Source organism: Siphateles boraxobius, unplaced genomic scaffold (assembly GCF_051911475.1).
Source record: "Siphateles boraxobius isolate OS27281-9 unplaced genomic scaffold, OSU_SipBor_1 282, whole genome shotgun sequence".
NCBI classification, from domain to species: Eukaryota; Metazoa; Chordata; class Actinopteri; order Cypriniformes; family Leuciscidae; genus Siphateles; species Siphateles boraxobius.
The window spans coordinates 65,001-90,000 of NW_027508900.1; the positions used below are offsets into that span (position 1 = coordinate 65,001).

The following is a 25,000-nucleotide window of genomic DNA, read 5'->3' on the forward strand; positions in this document are numbered from 1 at the left end:
AAATTCATGGGAGTCTGAAGATGCTTAAATAATAAACACTTATAGTGCGAACACTATCAGTGCAACTGCTGCGATGTCACTGTGATGAGCCGCTATTTTATTAAAGGGTAACTAAACCCCTGGTCAGAGCCTGACTCCACCCACTGGCAATATTTGAAAAATGCTGGAAAAGGGAGGAGGGGGGGGGGGGGTGCGCGCACCTGAGACGCATCTCTCTGTAGGCAAGGGCGTGGGTTAGCTAGTACTCTGACCTCAGAGGGTACCACAAGTTCCAATAGGAAAATTCAACTGCAGTAGCCACCGTTCAACCTGAAGAGGGCAGCACTCAGACGTTTTTACACCATATATTGTAGAATTAAAACACTTTAAACCCAAATGTCAAAAAATTTACTTGAATCAATGAACAGCATTTATGAAGCTCCATTCTTACAAATCATTAACTAAAAAAAGTTGTTTTAGTGTTTAGTTACTCTTTAAAGGGATAGTTCCCTAAAAAATGAAAATTAGCCCATGATTTACTCACTCTCAAGACATCCTAGGTGTTTATGACATTCTTCTTTCTTTTATGACATTATTCCTAATACAATCAGTGTTATATTAAACAATGTCCTTGCTCTTCCAAGCTTTATAATGGCAGTGAATGGATGTTTCTGTTTTGAAGTCCATAAAAGTGCATCTATCCATCATAAAAGTGCATCTGTGCATGATCTTAATGATGGATGGATGGACTTTTATGGACTTCAAAACAGAAACATCCATTCACGGCCATTATAAAGCTTGGAAGAGCAAGGACATTTTTAATATAAATTAGGGTGAGTAAATCATGGGCTAATTTTCATTTTTGGGTGAACTATCCCTTTAAGTAATCAGATGCACCATTCTGATGTTCTGCAGATGTGGCTGTAATGGTCGTGTGTGTGTGTCAGCGCTCGATCGATGAGAAATTCTGCTGTAACGTGTGTGTGTGTTTGTTTCAGCGCTCGATCGATGAGAAGTTCCTCTGTCTAGAGGAGAAGGACGCTGAAGTCCATCGACTGCAGCTGATGCTGCGCGAGAAAGACCGAGACCAAGAGAGACTACGCTGCATCCTCAACAACACCAATGACACCGTCACGGTGTGTGTCATCATCAGCCGTCACACGCACACTGTTGAGCTGTGATGAACTCTCTGAATGTGTGTGTGTGTGTGCAGGGTCTGGATGCTCTGGTGCGCAGTAAGGAGCTGGAATTAGAGAGAACACTGGAAATGTGCCGAAAGCTGGAGTGGATGAAACAGCAGAGTAATGAGAAACACACACTCGCTGTTCGAGAGAGAGATGGCGTTATCCAGCGGCTACAAACGGCTCTACACACACACAGCAAAGAGACCGAGGTAAACGCACTCGCTGGGCTTGAGTCAGATATAAACACATAATTACCGCGGTGCATTTACACACAACACATCATTACCGCAGTACATTTACACACAACACATCATTACCGCAGTACATTTCAACACAACACATCATTACCGCAGTGCATTTACACACAACACATCATTACCGCGGTACATTTACACACCTCACATCATTACCGCAGTACATTTACACACAACACATCATTACCGCAGTGCATTTACACACAACACATCATTACCGCAGTACATTTACACACAACACATCATTACCGCAGTACATTTCAACACAACACATCATTACCGCAGTGCATTTAAACACAACACATCATTACCGCAGTACATTTACACACCTCACATCATTACCGCAGTACATTTAAACACAACACATCATTACCGCAGTACATTTACACACCTCACATCATTACCGCAGTACATTTAAACACAACACATCATTACCGCAGTACATTTCAACACAACACATCATTACCGCAGTACATTTCAACAGAACACATCATTACCGCAGTACATTTCAACACAACACATCATTACCGCAGTACATTTCAACACAACACATCATTACCGCAGTACATTTCAACACAACACATCATTACCGCAGTACATTTAAACACAACACATCATTACCGCAGTACATTTCAACACAACACATCATTACCGCAGTACATTTACACACAACACATCATTACCGCAGTACATTTAAACACAACACATCATTACCGCAGTACATTTCAACACAACACATCATTACCGCAGTACATTTAAACACAACACATCATTACCGCAGTACATTTAAACACAACACATCATTACCGCAGTACATTTAAACACAACACATCATTACCGCAGTACATTTCAACACAACACATCATTACCGCAGTACATTTAAACACAACACATCATTACCGCAGTACATTTAAACACAACACATCATTACCGCAGTACATTTCAACACCTCACATCATTACCGCAGTACATTTAAACACAACACATCATTACCGCAGTACATTTCAACACAACACATCATTACCGCAGTACATTTCAACACAACACATCATTACCGCAGTACATTTAAACACAACACATCATTACCGCAGTACATTTAAACACAACACATCATTACCGCAGTACATTTACACACAACACATCATTACCGCAGTACATTTACACACCTCACATCATTACCGCAGTACATTTCAACACAACACATCATTACCGCAGTACATTTCAACACAACACATCATTACCGCAGTACATTTAAACACAACACATCATTACCGCAGTACATTTAAACACAACACATCATTACCGCAGTACATTTACACACAACACATCATTACCGCAGTACATTTACACACCTCACATCATTACCGCAGTACATTTCAACACAACACATCATTACCGCAGTACATTTCAACACAACACATCATTACCGCAGTACATTTAAACACAACACATCATTACCGCAGTACATTTAAACACAACACATCATTACCGCAGTACATTTACACACAACACATCATTACCGCAGTACATTTACACACCTCACATCATTACCGCAGTACATTTCAACACAACACATCATTACCGCAGTACATTTCAACACAACACATCATTACCGCAGTACATTTCAACACAACACATCATTACCGCAGTACATTTCAACACAACACATCATTACCGCAGTACATTTCAACACAACACATCATTACCGCAGTACATTTAAACACAACACATCATTACCGCAGTACATTTAAACACAACACATCATTACCGCAGTACATTTAAACACAACTCATCATTACCGCTGTACATTTACACACAACACATCATTACCGCAGTACATTTACACACCTCACATCATTACCGCAGTACATTTAAACACAACACATCATTACCGCAGTACATTTAAACACAACACATCATTACCGCAGTACATTTACACACCTCACATCATTACCGCAGTACATTTACACACCTCACATCATTACCGCAGTACATTTAAACACAACACATCATTACCGCAGTACATTTACACACAACACATCATTACCGCAGTACATTTACACACCTCACATCATTACCGCAGTACATTTAAACACAACACATCATTACCGCAGTACATTTACACACCTCACATCATTACCGCAGTACATTTAAACACAACACATCATTACCGCAGTACATTTCAACACAACACATCATTACCGCAGTACATTTCAACACAACACATCATTACCGCAGTACATTTCAACACAACACATCATTACCGCAGTACATTTAAACACAACACATCATTACCGCAGTACATTTAAACACAACACATCATTACCGCAGTACATTTAAACACAACACATCATTACCGCAGTACATTTAAACACCTCACATCATTACCGCAGTACATTTAAACACAAAACATCATTACCGCAGTACATTTAAACACAACACATCATTACCGCAGTACATTTCAACACAACACATCATTACCGCAGTGCATTTACACACAACACATCATTACCGCAGTACATTTAAACACAACACATCATTACCGCGCTACATTTCAACACAACACATCATTACCGCAGTAAATTTAAACACAACACATCATTACCGCAGTACATTTACACACAACACATCATTACCGCAGTACATTTAAACACAACACATCATTACCGCAGTACATTTCAACACAACACATCATTACCGCAGTACATTTCAACACAACACATCATTACCGCAGTACATTTACACACAACACATCGTTACCGCAGTACATTTACACACAACACATCATTACCGCAGTACATTTACACACAACACATCATTACCGCAGTACATTTACACACAACACATCATTACCGCAGTGCATTTACACACAACACATCATTACCGCGGAACATTTACACACAACACATCATTACCGCAGTACATTTCAACACAACACATCATTACCGCAGTACATTTAAACACAACACATCATTGCCGCAGTACATTTAAACACAACACATCATTACCGCAGTACATTTAAACTCAACAAATCATTACCGCAGTACATTTGAACACAAAACATCATTACCGCAGTACATTTACGCAGTACATTTAAACACAACACATCATTACCGCAGTACATTTACGCAGTACATTTAAACACAACACATCATTACCGCAGTACATTTAAACTCAACACATCATTACCGCAGTACATTTACGCAGTACATTTACACACAACACATCATTACCGCAGTACAATTACCGCAGTGCATTTACACACAACACATCATTACCGCAGTAAATTTACGCAGTACATTTAAACACAACACATCATTACCGCAGTACATTTAAACTCAACACATCATTACCGCAGTACATTTACGCAGTACATTTACACACAACACATCATTACCGCAGTGCATTTACACACAACACATAATTACCACGGTACATTTACACACAACACATCATTACCGCAGTACATTTACACACAACACATCTACCGCAGTACATTTACACACAACACATCATTACCGCAGTACATTTACACACAACACATCATTACCGCAGTACATTTACACACAACACATCTACCGCAGTACATTTACACACAACACATCATTACCGCAGTACATTTACACGCAACACATCATTACCGCAGTACATTTACACACAACACATCATTACTGCGGTACATTTACACACAACACATCATTATCGCGGTACATTTCAACACAACACATCATTACCGCGGTACATTTACACACAACACATCATTACCGCAGTACATTTACACACAACACATCATTACCGCAGTGCATTTACACACAACACATCATTACCGCAGTACATTTACACACAACACATCATTACCGCAGTGCATTTACACACAACACATCATTACCGCGGAACATTTACACACAACACATCATTACCGCAGTACATTTCAACACAACACATCATTACCGCAGTACATTTAAACACAACACATCATTACCGCAGTACATTTACACACAACACATCATTACCGCAGTGCATTTACACACAACACATCATTACCGCGGAACATTTACACACAACACATCATTACCGCAGTACATTTCAACACAACACATCATTACAGCAGTACATTTACGCAGTACATTTAAACACAACACATCATTACCGCAGTACATTTAAACACAACACATCATTACCGCAGTACATTTAAACTCAACGAATCATTACCGCAGTACATTTACACACAACATATCATTACCGCAGTACATTTAAACACAACACATCATTACCGCGGTACATTTACACACAACACATCATTACTGCAGTACATTTAAACACAACACATAATTTCCGCAGTACATTTAAACTCAACATATCATTACCGCAGTACATTTAAACACAACACATCATTACCGCGGTACATTTAAACTTAACGAATCATTACCGCAGTACATTTACACACCTCACATCATTACCGCAGTACATTTACACACAACACATCATTACCGCAGTACATTTACACACAACACATCATTACCACAGTACATTTACACACAACACATCATTACCGCAGTACATTTACACACAACACATCATTACCACAGTACATTTACACACAACACATCATTACCGCGGTACATTTACACACAACACATCATTAGCGCGGTACATTTACACACAACACATCATTAGCGCGGTACATTTACACACAACACATCATTACCGTGGTACATTTACACACAGCACATCATTACCGCGGTACATTTACAAACAACACATCATTACCGCAGTACATTTACGCAGTACATTTAAACACAACACATCATTACCGCAGTAAATTTAAACTCAACATATCATTACCGCAGTACATTTACACACAACACATCATTACCGCAGTACATTTACGCAGTACATTTAAACACAACACATCATTACCGCAGTACATTTAAACTCAACGAATCATTACCGCAGTACATTTACACACAACACATCATTAGCGTGGTACATTTACACACAACACATCATTACCGCAGTAAATTTACGCAGTACATTTAAACACAACACATCATTACCGCAGTACATTTAAACTCAACACATCATTACCGCAGTACATTTACGCAGTACATTTACACACAACACATCATTACCGCAGTACAATTACCGCAGTGCATTTACACACAACACATAATTACCACGGTACATTTACACACAACACATCATTACCGCAGTACATTTACACACAACACATCTACCGCAGTACATTTACACACAACACATCATTACCGCAGTACATTTACACACAACACATCATTACCGCAGTACATTTACACACAACACATCATTACCGCAGTACATTTCAAACAACACATCATTACTGCAGTGCATTTACACACAACACATCATTACCGCAGTACATTTACACGCAACACATCATTACCGCAGTACATTTACACACAACACATCATTACTGCGGTACATTTACACACAACACATCATTATCGCGGTACATTTCAACACAACACATCATTACCGCGGTACATTTACACACAACACATCATTACCGCAGTACATTTACACACAACACATCATTACCGCAGTGCATTTACACACAACACATCATTACCGCAGTACATTTACACACAACACATCATTACCGCAGTGCATTTACACACAACACATCATTACCGCGGAACATTTACACACAACACATCATTACCGCAGTACATTTCAACACAACACATCATTACCGCAGTACATTTAAACACAACACATCATTACCGCAGTACATTTACACACAACACATCATTACCGCAGTGCATTTACACACAACACATCATTACCGCGGAACATTTACACACAACACATCATTACCGCAGTACATTTCAACACAACACATCATTACAGCAGTACATTTACGCAGTACATTTAAACACAACACATCATTACCGCAGTACATTTCAACACAACACATCATTACAGCAGTACATTTAAACTCAACGAATCATTACCGCAGTACATTTACACACAACATATCATTACCGCAGTACATTTAAACACAACACATCATTACCGCGGTACATTTACACACAACACATCATTACTGCAGTACATTTAAACACAACACATCATTACCGCAGTACATTTAAACTCAACGAATCATTACCGCAGTACATTTACACACAACATATCATTACCGCAGTACATTTAAACACAACACATCATTACCGCGGTACATTTACACACAACACATCATTACTGCAGTACATTTAAACACAACACATAATTTCCGCAGTACATTTAAACTCAACATATCATTACCGCAGTACATTTAAACACAACACATCATTACCGCGGTACATTAAAACTTAACGAATCATTACCGCAGTACATTTACACACCTCACATCATTACCGCAGTACATTTAAACACAACACATCATTACCGCAGTACATTTAAACTCAACGAATCATTACCGCAGTGCATTTACGCAGTACATTTAAACACAACACATCATTACCGCAGTACATTTAAACACAACACATCATTACCGCAGTACATTTACACACAACACATCATTACCGCAGTGCATTTACGCAGTACATTTAAACACAACACATCATTACCGCAGTACATTTAAACACAACACATCATTACCGCGGTACATTTACACACAACACATCATTACCGCAGTACATTTACGCAGTACATTTAAACACAACACATCATTACCGCAGTACATTTACACACAACACATCATTACCGCAGTACATTTACGCAGTACATTTAAACACAACACATCATTACCGCGGTACATTTACACACAACACATCATTACCGCAGTACATTTACGCAGTACATTTACACACAACACATCATTACCGCAGTACATTTACGCAGTACATTTAAACACAACACATCATTACCGCAGTACATTTAAACTCAACATATCATTACCGCAGTACATTTACACACAACACATCATTACCGCAGTACATTTACACACAACACATCATTACCACAGTACATTTACACACAACACATCATTACCGCAGTACATTTACACACAACACATCATTACCACAGTACATTTACACACAACACATCATTACCGCGGTACATTTACACACAACACATCATTAGCGCGGTACATTTACACACAACACATCATTAGCGCGGTACATTTACACACAACACATCATTACCGCGGTACATTTACACACAGCACATCATTACCGCGGTACATTTACAAACAGCACATCATTACCACGGTACATTTACACACAGCACATCATTACCGCGGTATATTTACACACAGCACATCATTACCGCGGTACATTTACACACAGCACATCATTACCGCGGTACATTTACACACAGCACATCATTACCGAAGTACATTTACACACAACACATCATTACCGCCGTACATTTACACACAGCACATCATTACCGCGGTACATTTACACACAGCACATCATTACCGCAGTACATTTACACACAACACATCATTACCGCGGTATATTTACACACAGCACATCATTACCGCGGTACATTTACACACAGCACATCATTACCGTGGTACATTTATACACAACACATCATTATCGCAGTAAATTTACACACAGCACATCATTACCGCAGTACATTTACACACAACACATCATTACCACGGTACATTTGCACACAGCACATTATTACCGCAGTACATTTACACACAACACATCATTACCACAGTACATTTACACACAACACATCATTACCACAGTACATTTACACACAACACATCATTACCGCAGTACATTTACACACAACACATCATTACCACAGTACATTTACACACAACACATCATTATCACAGTACATTTACACACAACACATCATTACCGCGGTACATTTACACACCTCACATCATTACCGTGTTATATTTACACACAGCACATCATTACCGTGGTACATTTATACACAACACATCATTACCGCAGTACATTTACACACAGCACATCATTACCGTGGTGCATTTACACACAACACATCATTACCGCAGTGCATTTACGCAGTACATTTACACACAACACATCATTATCACAGTACATTTACACACAACACATCATTAGCGCGGTACATTTACACACAACACATCATTACCGCGGTACATTTACACACCTCACATCATTACCGTGTTATATTTACACACAGGACATCGTTATCCGCGGTACATTTATACACAACACATCATTACCACAGTACATTTACACACAACACATCATTACCACAGTACATTTACACACAACACATCATTAGCGCGGTACATTTACACACAACACATCATTACCGCGGTACATTTACACACCTCACATCATTACCGTGTTATATTTACACACAGCACATCATTACCGTGGTACATTTACACACAACACATCATTACCGCGGTACATTTACACACAACACATCATTACCGCGGTACATTTACACACATCATTCAACAGGCTTACCCTGCGGCAGCTGAGTGTCAGTCTATGTGTTACAGGAGCTTCGGTCAGTGTTGTTGGGAAAGCTGTCGGCCACTGATGTTCTGCAGGAACTCCAGGGTCATCTCTCCACGAGAGAGCGTTTGTTTCAGGAAGTGATGTTAGAGCACAGTCTCCAGCTGCAGGAACACCACACACACCTGATGGAGCTGCTCGACACCATCAGCTCTAGAGACCAGGACATGAAGGTGCCGATGAGCAGCAGTTATCATGTTCTGTCCTGTGTGCTGTTCTCCTCATGTCTCTCGTGTTCCCTCAGGATTTCCTCATGTTCTGTCCTGTGTGCTGTTCTCCTCATGTCTCTCGTGTTCCCTCAGGATTTCCTCATGTTCTGTCCTATGTGCTGTTCTCCTCATGTCTCTCGTGTTCCCTCAGGATTTCCTCATGTTCTGTCCTGTGTGCTGTTCTCCTCATGTCTCTCGTGTTCCCTCAGGATTTCCTCATGTTCTGTCCTATGTGCTGTTCTCCTCATGTCTCTCGTGTTCTCTCAGGATTTCCTCATGTTATGTCCTGTGTGCTGTTCTCCTCATGTCTCTCGTGTTCCCTCAGGATTTCCTCATGTTCTGTCCTGTGTGCTGTTCTCCTCATGTCTCTCGTGTTCCCTCAGGATTTCCTCATGTTCTGTCCTGTGAGCTGTTCTCCTCATGTCTCTCGTGTTCCCTCAGGATTTCCTCATGTTCTGTCCTGTGTGCTGTTCTCCTCATGTCTCTCGTGTTCCCTCAGGATTTCCTCATGTTCTGTCCTGTGTGCTGTTCTCCTCATGTCTCTCGTGTTCCCTCAGGATTTCCTCATGTTCTGTCCTATGTGCTGTTCTCCTCATGTCTCTCGTGTTCCCTCAGGATTTCCTCATGTTCTGTCCTGTGTGCTGTTCTCCTCATGTCTCTCGTGTTCCCTCAGGATTTCCTCATGTTCTGTCCTGTGTGCTATTCTCCTCATGTCTCTCGTGTTCCCTCAGGATTTCCTCATGTTCTGTCCTGTGTGCTGTTCTCCTCATGTCTCTCGTGTTCCCTCAGGATTTCCTCATGTTCTGTCCTGTGTGCTGTTCTCCTCATGTCTCTCGTGTTCTCTCAGGATTTCCACATGTTCTGTCCTGTGTGCTGTTCTCCTCATGTCTCTCGTGTTCCCTCAGGATTTCCTCATGTTCTGTCCTGTGTGCTGTTCTCCTCATGTCTCTCGTGTTCCCTCAGGATTTCCTCATGTTATGTCCTGTGTGCTGTTCTCCTCATGTCTCTCGTGTTCCCTCAGGATTTCCTCATGTTCTGTCCTGTGTGCTGTTCTCCTCATGTCTCTCGTGTTCCCTCAGGATTTCCTCATGTTCTGTCCTGTGTGCTGTTCTCCTCATGTCTCTCGTGTTCCCTCAGGATTTCCTCATGTTATGTCCTGTGTGCTGTTCTCCTCATGTCTCTCGTGTTCCCTCAGGATTTCCTCATGTTCTGTCCTGTGTGCTGTTCTCCTCATGTCTCTCGTGTTCCCTCAGGATTTCCTCATGTTCTGTCCTGTGAGCTGTTCTCCTCATGTCTCTCGTGTTCCCTCAGGATTTCCTCATGTTCTGTCCTGTGTGCTGTTCTCCTCGTGTCTCTCGTGTTCCCTCAGGATTTCCTCATGTTCTGTCCTGTGTGCTGTTCTCCTCATGTCTCTCGTGTTCCCTCAGGATTTCCTCATGTTCTGTCCTATGTGCTGTTCTCCTCATGTCTCTCGTGTTCCCTCAGGATTTACTCATGTTATGTCCTGTGTGCTGTTCTCCTCATGTCTCTCGTGTTCCCTCAGGATTTCCTCATGTTCTGTCCTGTGTGCTGTTCTCCTCATGTCTCTCGTGTTCCCTCAGGATTTCCTCATGTTCTGTCCTGTGTGCTGTTCTCCTCATGTCTCTCGTGTTCCCTCAGGATTTCCTCATGTTCTGTCCTGTGTGCTGTTCTCCTCATGTCTCTCGTGTTCCCTCAGGATTTCCTCATGTTCTGTCCTGTGAGCTGTTCTCCTCATGTCTCTCGTGTTCCCTCAGGATTTCCTCATGTTATGTCCTGTGTGCTGTTCTCCTCATGTCTCTCGTGTTCCCTCAGGATTTCCTCATGTTCTGTCCTGTGTGCTGTTCTCCTCATGTCTCTCGTGTTCCCTCAGGATTTCCTCATGTTCTGTCCTGTGTGCTGTTCTCCTCATGTCTCTCGTGTTCCCTCAGGATTTACTCATGTTCTGTCCTGTGTGCTGTTCTCCTCATGTCTCTCGTGTTCCCTCAGGATTTCCTCATGTTCTGTCCTATGTGCTGTTCTCCTCATGTCTCTCGTGTTCCCTCAGGATTTCCTCATGTTCTGTCCTGTGTGCTGTTCTCCTCATGTCTCTCGTGTTCCCTCAGGATTTACTCATGTTCTGTCCTGTGTGCTGTTCTCCTCATGTCTCTCGTGTTCCCTCAGGATTTCCTCATGTTCTGTCCTATGTGCTGTTCTTCTCATGTCTCTCGTGTTCCCTCAGGATTTCCTCATGTTCTGTCCTGTGAGCTGTTCTCCTCATGTCTCTCGTGTTCCCTCAGGATTTCCTCATGTTCTGTCCTATGTGCTGTTCTCCTCGTGTCTCTCGTGTTCCCTCAGGATTTCCTCATGTTCTGTCCTGTGTGCTGTTCTCCTCATGTCTCTCGTGTTCCCTCAGGATTTCCTCATGTTCTGTCCTGTGTGCTGTTCTCCTCATGTCTCTCGTGTTCCCTCAGGATTTCCTCATGTTCTGTCCTATGTGCTGTTCTTCTCATGTCTCTCGTGTTCCCTCAGGATTTCCTCATGTTCTGTCCTGTGAGCTGTTCTCCTCATGTCTCTCGTGTTCCCTCAGGATTTCCTCATGTTCTGTCCTGTGTGCTGTTCTCCTCATGTCTCTCGTGTTCCCTCAGGATTTCCTCATGTTCTGTCCTGTGAGCTGTTCTCCTCATGTCTCTCGTGTTCCCTCAGGATTTCCTCATGTTATGTCCTGTGTGCTGTTCTCCTCATGTCTCTCGTGTTCCCTCAGGATTTCCTCATGTTCTGTCCTGTGTGCTGTTCTCCTCATGTCTCTCGTGTTCCCTCAGGATTTACTCATGTTCTGTCCTGTGTGCTGTTCTCCTCATGTCTCTCGTGTTCCCTCAGGATTTCCTCATGTTCTGTCCTATGTGCTGTTCTTCTCATGTCTCTCGTGTTCCCTCAGGATTTCCTCATGTTCTGTCCTGTGAGCTGTTCTCCTCATGTCTCTCGTGTTCCCTCAGGATTTCCTCATGTTCTGTCCTGTGTGCTGTTCTTCTCATGTCTCTCGTGTTCCCTCAGGATTTCCTCATGTTCTGTCCTGTGTGCTGTTCTCCTCATGTCTCTCGTGTTCCCTCAGGATTTACTCATGTTCTGTCCTGTGTGCTGTTCTCCTCATGTCTCTCGTGTTCCCTCAGGATTTCCTCATGTTATGTCCTGTGTGCTGTTCTCCTCATGTCTCTCGTGTTCCCTCAGGATTTACTCATGTTATGTCCTGTGTGCTGTTCTCCTCATGTCTCTCGTGTTCCCTCAGGATTTCCTCATGTTATGTCCTGTGTGCTGTTCTCCTCATGTCTCTCGTGTTCCCTCAGGATTTCCTCATGTTCTGTCCTGTGTGCTGTTCTCCTCATGTCTCTCGTGTTCCCTCAGGATTTACTCATGTTCTGTCCTGTGTGCTGGTTTCCTCATGTTTCCTGTGTTCCCTCAGGATTTCCTCATGTTCTGTCCTATGTGCTGTTCTCCTCATGTCTCTCGTGTTCCCTCAGGATTTCCTCATGTTCTGTCCTGTGTGCTGTTCTCCTCATGTCTCTCGTGTTCCCTCAGGATTTCCTCATGTTCTGTCCTATGTGCTGTTCTTCTCATGTCTCTCGTGTTCCCTCAGGATTTCCTCATGTTCTGCCCTATGTGCTGGTTTCCTCATGTTTCCTGTGTTCCCTCAGGATTTCCTCATGTTCTGTCCTGTGTGCTGTTCTCCTCATGTCTCTCGTGTTCCCTCAGGATTTCCTCATGTTCTGTCCTGTGTGCTGTTCTCCTCATGTCTCTCGTGTTCCCTCAGGATTTCCTCATGTTCTGTCCTGTGTGCTGGTTTCCTCATGTTTCCTGTGTTCCCTCAGGATTTCCTCATGTTCTGTCCTATGTGCTGTTCTCCTCATGTCTCTCGTGTTCCCTCAGGATTTCCTCATGTTCTGTCCTATGTGCTGGTTTCCTCATGTTTCCTGTGTTCCCTCAGGATTACCGGGAGAGGTTGGGAGGGGTGATATCCGAGCGATCCGCTCAGTTGCAGGAGTTGCGTCGGCAGCTGTCGTCACGGGAACAGGAGCTGCACGATGTGAACCGGGAGAGAGAGAGAGACGTTCCTGCGGTCCGAGAACTGGAGAGACTCCAGAACGTCCTCAAGGAGAAAGACTCCTTCATACAGGTCAGAGAAAAACATTTACACAAGCTGCTCTTTACTGTGTTCATCACTGTAATGAATATTCAAGTCATGAGCATTTTGGGCTAAATTTGTATAAGTGGTTTTGAAACGTAATGTCTTAAAACAGACTTCATTTTCTTTACAATTCATTTATCGAGCTTCAACAGATTCACACACTTTTGCTGTTATAGTGTTTTTATTCCTTACTACAGTGATTATTTTCAAATAAGTGTATTAATGGATAAACTGCAGTAATGATGAGTTGTGTGTAAATGTACCGTTATTGTACAGCGGTAATGATGTGTTGTGTGTAAATGTACCGTTATTGTATAGCGGTAATGATGAGTTGTGTGTAAATGTACCGTTATTGTAAGGCGTTAATGATGAGTTGTGTGTAAATGTACCGTTATTGTGCAGCGGTAATGATGAGTTGTGTGTAAATGTACCGTTATTGTAAGGCGTTAATGATGAGTTGTGTGTAAATGTACCGTTATTGTACAGCGGTAATGATGAGTTGTGTGTAAATGTACCGTTATTGTAAGGCGTTAATGATGAGTTGTGTGTAAATGTACCGTTATTGTATAGCGGTAATGATGAGTTGTGTGTAAATGTACCGTTATTGTAAGGCGTTAATGATGAGTTGTGTGTAAATGTACCGTTATTGTACAGCGGTAATGATGAATTGTTAAATGTACCGTTATTGTATAGCGGTAATGATGAGTTGTGTGAAAATCTACCGTTATTGTATAACGGTAATGATGAGTTGTGTGTAAATGTACCGTTATTGTAAGGCGTTAATGATGAGTTGTGTGTAAATGTACCGTTATTGTACAGCGGTAATGATGTGTTGTGTGTAAATGTACCGTTATTGTATAGCGGTAATGATGAGTTGTGTGTAAATGTACCGTTATTGTAAGGCGTTAATGATGAGTTGTGTGTAAATGTACCGTTATTGTATAGCGGTAATGATGAGTTGTGTGTAAATGTACCGTTATTGTAAGGCGTTAATGATGAGTTGTGTGTAAATGTACCGTTATTGTACAGCGGTAATGATGAATTGTTAAATGTACCGTTATTGTATAGCGGTAATGATGAGTTGTGTGAAAATCTACCGTTATTGTATAACGGTAATGATGAGTTGTGTGTAAATGTACCGTTATTGTAAGGCGTTAATGATGAGTTGTGTGTAAATGTACCGTTATTGTACAGCGGTAATGATGTGTTGTGTGTAAATGTACCGTTATTGTATAGCGGTAATGATGAGTTGTGTGTAAATGTACCGTTATTGTAAGGCGTTAATGATGAGTTGTGTGTAAATGTACCGTTATTGTGCAACGGTAATGATCTGTTGTGTGTAAATGTACCGTTATTGTATAGCGGTAATGATGAGTTGTGTGTAAATGTACCGTTATTGTAAGGCGTTAATGATGAGTTGTGTGTAAATGTACCGTTATTGTACAGCGGTAATGATGAATTGTTAAATGTACCGTTATTGTATAGCGGTAATGATGAGTTGTGTGAAAATCTACCGTTATTGTATAACGGTAATGATGAGTTGTGTGTAAATGTACCGTTATTGTAAGGCGTTAATGATGAGTTGTGTTTAAATGTACCGTTATTGTAAGGCGTTAATGATGAGTTGTGTGTAAATGTACCGTTATTGTACAGCGGTAATGATGAATTGTTAAATGTACCGTTATTGTATAGCGGTAATGATGAGTTGTGTGAAAATCTACCGTTATTGTACAGCGGTAATGATGAGTTGTGTGTAAATGTACCGTTATTGTACAGCGGTAATGATGAGTTGTGTGAAAATCTACCGTTATTGGACAGCGGTAATGATGAGTTGTGTGTAAATGTACCGTTATTGTACAGCGGTAATGATGAGTTGTGTGTAAATGTACCGTTATTGCACAGCGGTAATGATCTGTTGTGTGTAAATGTACCGTTATTGTACAGCGGTAATGATGTGTTGTGTGTAAATCTACCGTTATTGTACAGCGGTAATGATGAGTTGTGTGTAAATGTACCGTTATTGCACAGCGGTAATGATGAGTTGTGTGTAAATGTACCGTTATTGTACAGCGGTAATGATGTGTTGTGTGTAAATGTACCGTTATTGCACAGCGGTAAATGATGTGTTGTGTGTAAATGTACCGTTATTGTACAGCGGTAATGATGAGTTGTGTGTAAATGTACCGTTATTGTACAGCGGTAATGATGTGCTGTGTGTAAATGTACCGTTATTGCACAGCGGTAATGATGTGTTGTGTGTAAATGTACCGTTACTGTATAGCGGTAATGATGTGTTGTGTGTAAATGTACCGTTATTGCACAGCGGTAATGATGTGTTGTGTGTAAATCTACCGTTATTGTACAGCGGTAATGATGAGTTGTGTGTAAATGTACCGTTATTGCACAGCGGTAATGATGTGCTGTGTGTAAATGTACCGTTATTGCACAGCGGTAATGATGTGCTGTGTGTAAATGTACCGTTATTGCACAGCGGTAATGATGTGTTGTGTGTAAATGTACCGTTACTGTATAGCGGTAATGATGTGTTGTGTGTAAATGTACCGTTACTGTATAGCGGTAATGATGTGTTGTGTGTAAATGTACCGTTACTGTATAGCGGTAATGATGTGTTGTGTGTAAATGTACCGTTACTGTATAGCGGTAATGATGTGTTGTGTGTAAATGTACCGTTACTGTACAGCGGTAATGATGTGTTGTGTGTAAATGTACCGTTATTTCACAGCGGTAATGATGTGTTGTTTGTAAATGTACCGTTACTGTATAGCGGTAATGATGTGTTGTGTGTAAATGTACCGTTACTGTATAGCGGTAATGATGTGTTGTGTGTAAATGTACCGTTACTGTATAGCGGTAATGATGTGTTGTGTGTACATGTACCGTTACTGTATAGCGGTAATGATGTGTTGTGTGTAAATGTACCGTTACTGTATAGCGGTAATGATGTGTTGTGTGTAAATGTACCGTTACTGTATAGCGGTAATGATGTGTTGTGTGTAAATGTACCGTTACTGTATAGCGGTAATGATGTGTTGTGTGTAAATGTACCGTTACTGTATAGCGGTAATGATGTGTTGTGTGTAAATGTACCGTTACTGTATAGCGGTAATGATGTGTTGTGTGTAAATGTACCGTTACTGTATAGCGGTAATGATGTGTTGTGTGTAAATGTACCGTTACTGTATAGCGGTAATGATGTGTTGTGTGTAAATGTACCGTTACTGTATAGCGGTAATGATGTGTTGTGTGTGCAGGAGTTGCTGCAGGGTCAGAGCTCCACAGCAGCAGAATTGGGTGAGTGTCACCGCTGTAAATCCAGCATTTGATAAATTAAAATGATTCTCTTCATTCTGAGTGTGTGTGTGTGTGTGTGTGTGTGTGTGTTTATGTTGAGCAGCTGTCTGTACGAGCAGCTCAGGCGATCTTGAGATTCAAGCGATCAGAGATGAGCTACAGCTAACTCTCAGAAAACAAAAAGAGACTGAGGTAAAACACATCAAATCATGTCATTTTTATTTGTATGTCACTTTTCACAATCCATGTCCTAAACTTTGGAAACACCAATGTGTTCATTGAATAAATTAAAAAGGTTATTTGAATACTTATTACAATGATAATGATGTGCCAGGAGCTATATCTATTTCACTTTCTATTTCATCTTTTTTGTTACAAGAATTCACATAAGGTCCCAAGAATATGCTTTTTTTGTTTGTTTTCTAGAAATATGATAGATAATGGGTGGATTCAGATAATAGATGGGTTAATACAATAAAGGTTTTGAAATAATTTCCTAATATTAACTCTGCTTTGGGCCTGCAGACTCACCCGAACCCACCAGAGTTAAAAGTAATACTGAAATATTGTATGAATTATTCTCAAATTAAACTCACTAGCTGAAATAAACACTATAGTTGTATGGTAGTGGTTATTAAGCAGGGGGAAATAAAACAAAAACTATACAAAAAAAGCTTTATAATAAGCTAAAACAACCAAACATCAAGGCAGTTCTAGACCTAGAAAAGTCATTTAAACACCATGGATGTTCTTATACATTTAATTAATATATACATTTGTCTAATTATATGAAATTATAAAATATCAGTAAAAATCATTTTCCTGTAAATCATGAACAACTGGAAAAGTCACAGAGCCTTCAAATATTGTTGTGGACAATACAGGGATTTGGAGTCAAAATGGTTCACAAAAACTGTCCTAATTGTTTCTGTCCTTTTGTGTGTGTGTGTTTGTGTGTGTGTGTGTGTGTGTGTGTGTGTGTGTGTGTGTGTGTGTGTGTGTGTGTGTGTGTTTGTGTGTGTAGCGGGAGCTGTCAGAGTTGCGCTCTCTTCTGGCTGCGAGGCATCTTGACACATTGAGCTCTGATCAGCAGGTAAGATCATGAGTTACCGGCCTGTACATGAGTGTGAGTAGTGTATGTGTGTTTGTACTCATGTTGTGTATGTGTGTGTCAGTGTGTCCTGCAGCAGCTCGTGTCGGAGCAGCAGTCGCTGAATGAAGCTCTGAGAGCCGAGAAGAGTCTTTATCAGTCGCTCAGAAGCGTCCAGAGTCCAGCAGACAGGTCAGAACACAAGCACAGATCCTTCATATCAGTGTGTGTGTGTGTGTGTGTGTGTGTCCATGACACTGATGATCCATTACTCATGATGTTGATTTGTCTGTGTATGAATGTTTTGTTGAAATTGTGCCGTTTTCGTTTAGTCAAGTCAAGTTATCCTCATTTATATAGCGCTTTTAACAATGTAGATTGTTTCAAAGCAGCTTTACAGAGATAAACATATAATTTAAGGTAACAGAGATTGGTTTGGTTTTATAGTGGCTCTTGAAAAATGTTTTTTCCAGCTAAAGTTAGTTTTGATTGATTCACTTCCGTCTAAATGATCATTTCTTATTAAATTAGGGGCCGCTAAGACGACACCGTTCTCTCTAAACAGACTTTAAAGGAGAACTCCGGGCAATTTTTAAGTTAATCTTGATCGTTAGACCTTTGTGAGTACTGACTATAGAAAAAAAACCGAACCGGATTGGGGCTTGCTACGCGGAGCTGCGACCGCGAATGCCCAGAGCTCCCACCCAGCTAAAACGGCAGCCATGGGGGCATGGACATAAAGAGCGTTTTTGAGCCTCTTAACAGACACAAAATGCAATTAAAATGTCTGTCCAACATGAACAGGGACCCTACATGTGAACAAGATGCGTTTAGCAACTTAGCCATTGTTTCAACTCACCTAAATAGTCTTTTAGACGGCAAGCTGTAGTCTCGCGCTGCAGTCCCGTGCTGTAGCCGGAAAAGGTAAACAATATCCAGGTGGGAGGAGCGTTGATCATGTGCGACGAGTTATGATCAGAGTTGCTTACAAGTGAAGAAGAAATGGTTCGTGTTTGTGCCTTTCCGAATTGTGGCAACCGAATGCGAAAATATAAGAGCTTAAATTTTCTTCGTCTTCCTTTTCATGACCTTGAGATTCTGCAGTTGTGGCTAGTTGTACTTCAACTTGATGTGCAAACTCCCGTAGAAGTACTACGCGCTAAAGATTACCGCATTTGCAGTGAACACTTTGACAAGGATGACTACACACACTCAACACAGCGGGGCCGTTTGAAGAAAAATGCCATTCCATGTACGAAGACTCGTCGCACATGATCAACGCTCCTCCCACCTGGATATTGTTGACCTTTTCCGGCTACAGCACGGGACTGCAGCGCGAGACTACAGCTTGCCGTCTAAAAGACTATTTAGGTGAGTTGAAACAATGGCTAAGTTGCTAAACGCATCTTGTTCACATGTAGGGACCCTGTTCATGTTGGACAGACATTTTAATTGCATTTTGTGTCTGTTAATAGGCTCAAAAACGCTCTTTATGTCCATGCCCCCATAGCTGCCGTTTTAGCTGGGTGGGAGCTCTGGGCATTCGCGGTCGCAGCTCCGCGTAGCAAGCCCCAATCCGGTTCGGTTTTTTTTCTATAGTCAGTACTCACAAAGCTCTAACGATCAAGATTAACTTAAAAATTTCCCGGGGTTCTCCTTTAAGCGTGAACCTGTGATAGACACTGATGGCGTTCACATGCGCATTAAGAATTGATTCTATAGTTATGTGCGTTTGAATATATGTGCGCAGGTTTGTAATTCCTTACAAACCATGCCTAATCAAACTACTTGTCTATAAATTTTGATGCAGAATTTTTATTTTATCGTATCACTTTGGGTAGGTACGCGAACCGAAAAATTCCACAAGGCTTTATCTGTAGAGTGGTATAGGGATCCTCCATAGGGAGAGGCTAGTTGGCACTTCAGCACTGCATTGTCATCGGGTCCAGGCGAAAGTCCTTCGTCAGATCTGGAAACGGCCTGGATCCGGCAGGCTGCGGGAAAACCTCGGGATAAACAAAGACACTAAAATTAGCGTAGATGCCATTCTTCTTATGATGTAACGAGTACATCAGGATTTAAGGGAAGTGTTCCCAGTTCCGGCTGACCTAATCTAAGCAGCCTAATATTGAATTATAGAAGTCTATAGAGTGTTATGTGTATGCTAGGTCAAAGAGATGTGTTTTTAGTCTAGCTTTGAACTGACAGACTGTGTCTGCTTCCCGGACAATGTTAGGAAGATTGTTCCAAAGTTTTGGTGCTAAATAGGAAAAGGATCTACCGCCAGCAGTCGATTTATATATTCTAGGTATTATCAACTGGCCAGAGTTTTGAGATCGCAATAGACGTGAAGGACTATAATGCGTTAAGAGCTCGCTCAAGTACTGGGGAGCTAAACCATTTAGTGCTTTGTAAGTAATCAGCAATATTTTAAAATTTATACGATGTTTAATAGGGAGCCAATGCAGTGTTGACAGAACCGGGCTAATATGGTCGTACTTCCTGGTTCTGGTAAGAACTCTAGCGGCTGCGTTTTGAACTAGCTGTAGTTTGTTTATTAAGCGTGCAGGGCAACCACCCAGTAGAGCATTACAATAATCTAGCCTTGATGTCATGAACGCATGAACTAATTGTTCTGCATTTATCAAGTTCCTAACTGACGACAAAGACTTGACAGAGCAGCCATCAAGTGTTAGACGGTATTCTAGGTTATTACGTGTGGAAGTTTTTTGTCCAATAATTAGAATCTCTGTTTTTTCAGAATTTAGTAGTAGGAAATTACTAGTCCTTTTAGGAATGCACAAAAGTTAAAGGAGGGGTTCAGGAATATTCTGCAATTTTCTGACCATCATGACATTCTAAACCTGTATGTCTGTGTTTCTTCTGTGGATCACAAAAGACCAACAGTGTATTTGTGTTCAGTCGAGCTACAGTCATCACTCATTCGTCTGTCCAATGGTGACCCAATGCGTGAACAAATATATGAGGAATTAAATGCAGTGCGTGTCCAGTTGAAACTGAACTTTTAAAGTCAAGTCACGTTCATTTATACAGCGCTTTAACAATATGGTCTGTTTCAAAGCAGCTTTACAGTGATAATAGGAAATTACAGTAACAGAGATTGTTTTGGCTTTACAGCAGATCTAGAATAAAGTTATTGTACAGCTAAAGTTTGTTTTGATTGATTCACTTCCGTCGCAATGATCATTAGTTATTAACTTAGGGGCCGCTAACACGACACCGTTCTAACAGAAAATTCTTTAATGCAATCCGGCCGCTCATTTGCATAAAACAGTGCCTGGTGGCTCTGAGAATTTTTTTTATTGCTTCCGCGTAGCCACGTGAATCGGAATTATCCCGACAATGTTTTATCAGAAGTAATAATAATAATAATAATAAACGTTATTTTATATAGTGCCTTTAAAAGTAGCATCTCAAAGCACTTTACATAAAAATAATGAAATTAGAAAGATACAAAACAGTCTAGGCAGTAAAAACTAAACAAGCAATAAAAATAGAAAGCCAATATAATAACAAACACAGTAATCACACGAATCACATAAAAGCCACCCTAAAAAAGTAAGTTTTAAGAGACGATTTAAAAACACTAAGGGATTCTGCATTCCTAATCTCAGAGGGCAGGGAATTCCACAATTTAGGAGCCAAAGAAGAAAAAGCCCGATCACCCATAGTTTTTAGCCGTGTTGTTTGGACAGTTAAAAGACCAGCTTCAGAAGATCGTAAAGCACGTGTAGGAGTGTAGGGGGTTAAGAGCTCACACAAATATTGAGGGGCCAAGTTATTCAAGGCCTTATAGGTGAGCATGAGAATTTTAAAATCAATACGAAAACTAACAGGAAGCCAGTGCAATTTTTCCAGGATAGGTTTGATGTGCTCCCTTGCAGTGGTCCCAGTCAGAACCCTAGCAGCCGAATTTTGTACCAACTGTAATTTACTTAGGGTAGCTTTAGAAACTCCAGCCAGCAAAGCATTACAATAATCAATACGTGAAAAAACAAAAGTGTTGATTAACTTTTCAGCCACAGAGAAAGTCAACATAGAGCGTAATTTGGCAATGTTTCTGAGATGAAAAAATGATGTTTTGACTGTGTTACAAACATGATGGTCAAATGTTAAATTGGCGTCAAATATCACCCCCAGATTTTTTAGTTTAGTTTGCAATTTCAAAGCAGAGCCATCCACACTTAAGGTTATGGACTCTGCTTTACACAACTGATGAGGTGAACCAATAAGCATCACTTCAGTCTTATCACTGTTTAGACAGAGAAAATTTTCAGACATCCATTTCTTAATCTCAGTAAAACATTGAGAAAGAAAAGACACAGGCATTTTGACATCAGGTTTTGAATGTATATAGATCTGAGTGTCATCGGCATAAAAGTGAAAGTTAAGACCAAGTGTTCTTAAAAGTTGGCCAAATGGAAAAATGTAAATACTAAAAAGTAACGGGCCCAAAACTGATCCCTGGGGAACCCCAGAGTGCACCACACCGACCTCAGACTTGCAATCACCCATCACAACACACTGCTTACAAATTGCAAACAACAAATTGCAGTACAGAGGTAAAGGGAAGGAGGCCTTCACAGTGGAGACACTAGTGACACTTCAGGGATGCGTTGTCGTCGTGTCCAGGCGCAGGTCCTGTGTGTGTGTGTGTGTGTGTGTGTGTGTGTGTGTGTGTGTGTGTGTGTGTGTGTGTGTGTGTGTGTGTGTGTGTGTGTGTGTGTCCGTCCAGGCGCAGGTCCTTCATCAGATCTGGATACGGCCTGGATCCGGCGGACTGCGGTAAACCTCGGGATAAACAGAGAGACTAATATTAGCGTAGACGCCATCCTTCTTATGATGTAACGAGTACATCAGGATTTATGGGAAGTGTTCCCGGTTCCGGGTGATCTTAACTAAGCAGCCTAACATTGAATTATAGAAGTCTATAGAGTGTTATGTGTATGCTAAGCCAAAGAGATGTGTTTTTAGTCTAGATTTGAACTGACAGACTGTGTCTGCTTCCCGGACAATGTTAGGAAGATTGTTCCAGAGTTTTGGTGCTAAATAGGAAAAGGATCTACCGCCAGCAGTCGATTTATATATTCTAGGTATTATCAACTGGCCGGAGTTTTGAGATCGCAATAGACGTGAAGGACTATAATGCGTTAAGAGCTCGCTCAAGTACTGGGGAGCTAAACCATTTAGTGCTTTGTAAGTAATCAGCAATATTTTAAAATGTATACAATGTTTAATAGGGAGCCAATGCAGTGTTGACAGAACCGGGCTAATATGGTCGTACTTCCTGGTTCTGGTAAGAACTCTAGCGGCTGCGTTTTGAACTAGCTGTAGTTTGTTTATTAAGCGTGCAGGGCAACCACCCAGTAGAGCATTACAATAATCTAGCCTTGATGTCATGAACGCATGAACTAATTGTTCTGCATTTGTCAAGTTCCTAACTGACGACGAAGACTTAACAGAGCAGCCATCAAGTGTTAGACGGTATTCTAGGTTATTACGTGTGGAAGTTTTTTGTCCAATAATTAGAATCTCTGTTTTTTCAGAATTTAGTAGTAGGAAATTACTAGTCATCCAATTTTTTATATCAACTATGCATTCCGTTAATTTTGTGAATTAATGAGTTTCGTTAGGTTTGGAAGTAATATAGAGCTGAGTATCATCAGCATAACAGTGAAAACTAATTCCATGTTTCCTAATGATACCTCCTAAAGGTAGCATGTACAGAGTGAACAGCAGCGGTCCTAGTACTGAGCCTTGTGGTACGCCATACTGAACTTGTGATCGATAAGACATCTCTTCATTTACTGCTACAAACTGATAGCGGTCAGATAAATATGATTTAAACCATGTTAATGCAATTCCACTAATGCCAACATAGTTTTCGAGTCTATTTAAAAGAATGTTGTGGTCGATAGTGTCAGATGCAGCACTAAGATCAAGTAACACTAATAGAGAAATACAACCACGATCGAATGATAAGAGCAAATCATTTGTGACTCTAATGAGAGCTGTCTCAGTGCTATGGTGCGGTCTAAATCCTGACTGGAAATCCTCGCAGATATCATTTCTTTCAAGAAAGGAACATAGTTATGAAGAGACTGGCTTTTCTAGTATCTTTGACAGAAAAGGTAGATTCGAGATCGGCCTGTAATTGACTAATTCTGTAGGATCAAGTTGCGTGTTTTTAACAAGCGGTTTAATCATAGCCAGCTTAAAGACCCACTCTGATGAAAATAATGT

At 40.9% G+C, this 25,000-nt stretch overlaps 1 protein-coding gene across 14 annotated transcripts in view; it reads left to right on the forward strand.

Annotated features, from left to right (window-relative positions):
• LOC143753417 (myomegalin) overlaps window positions 1–25,000 on the forward strand; it is a 136,900-nt gene that overhangs the window by 64,207 nt on the left and 47,693 nt on the right. For all 14 annotated transcript variants that reach the window (XM_077245714.1, XM_077245715.1, XM_077245712.1 and 11 more), the window contains 8 exons: window positions 978–1,115; window positions 1,193–1,372; window positions 9,930–10,118; window positions 14,134–14,322; window positions 17,607–17,646; window positions 17,750–17,838; window positions 18,671–18,739; window positions 18,822–18,928. In XM_077245714.1, coding sequence (XP_077101829.1) covers window positions 978–1,115; window positions 1,193–1,372; window positions 9,930–10,118; window positions 14,134–14,322; window positions 17,607–17,646; window positions 17,750–17,838; window positions 18,671–18,739; window positions 18,822–18,928 — 1,001 coding nt within the window. The remainder of the gene's footprint in view (window positions 1–977; window positions 1,116–1,192; window positions 1,373–9,929; window positions 10,119–14,133; window positions 14,323–17,606; window positions 17,647–17,749; window positions 17,839–18,670; window positions 18,740–18,821; window positions 18,929–25,000) is intronic.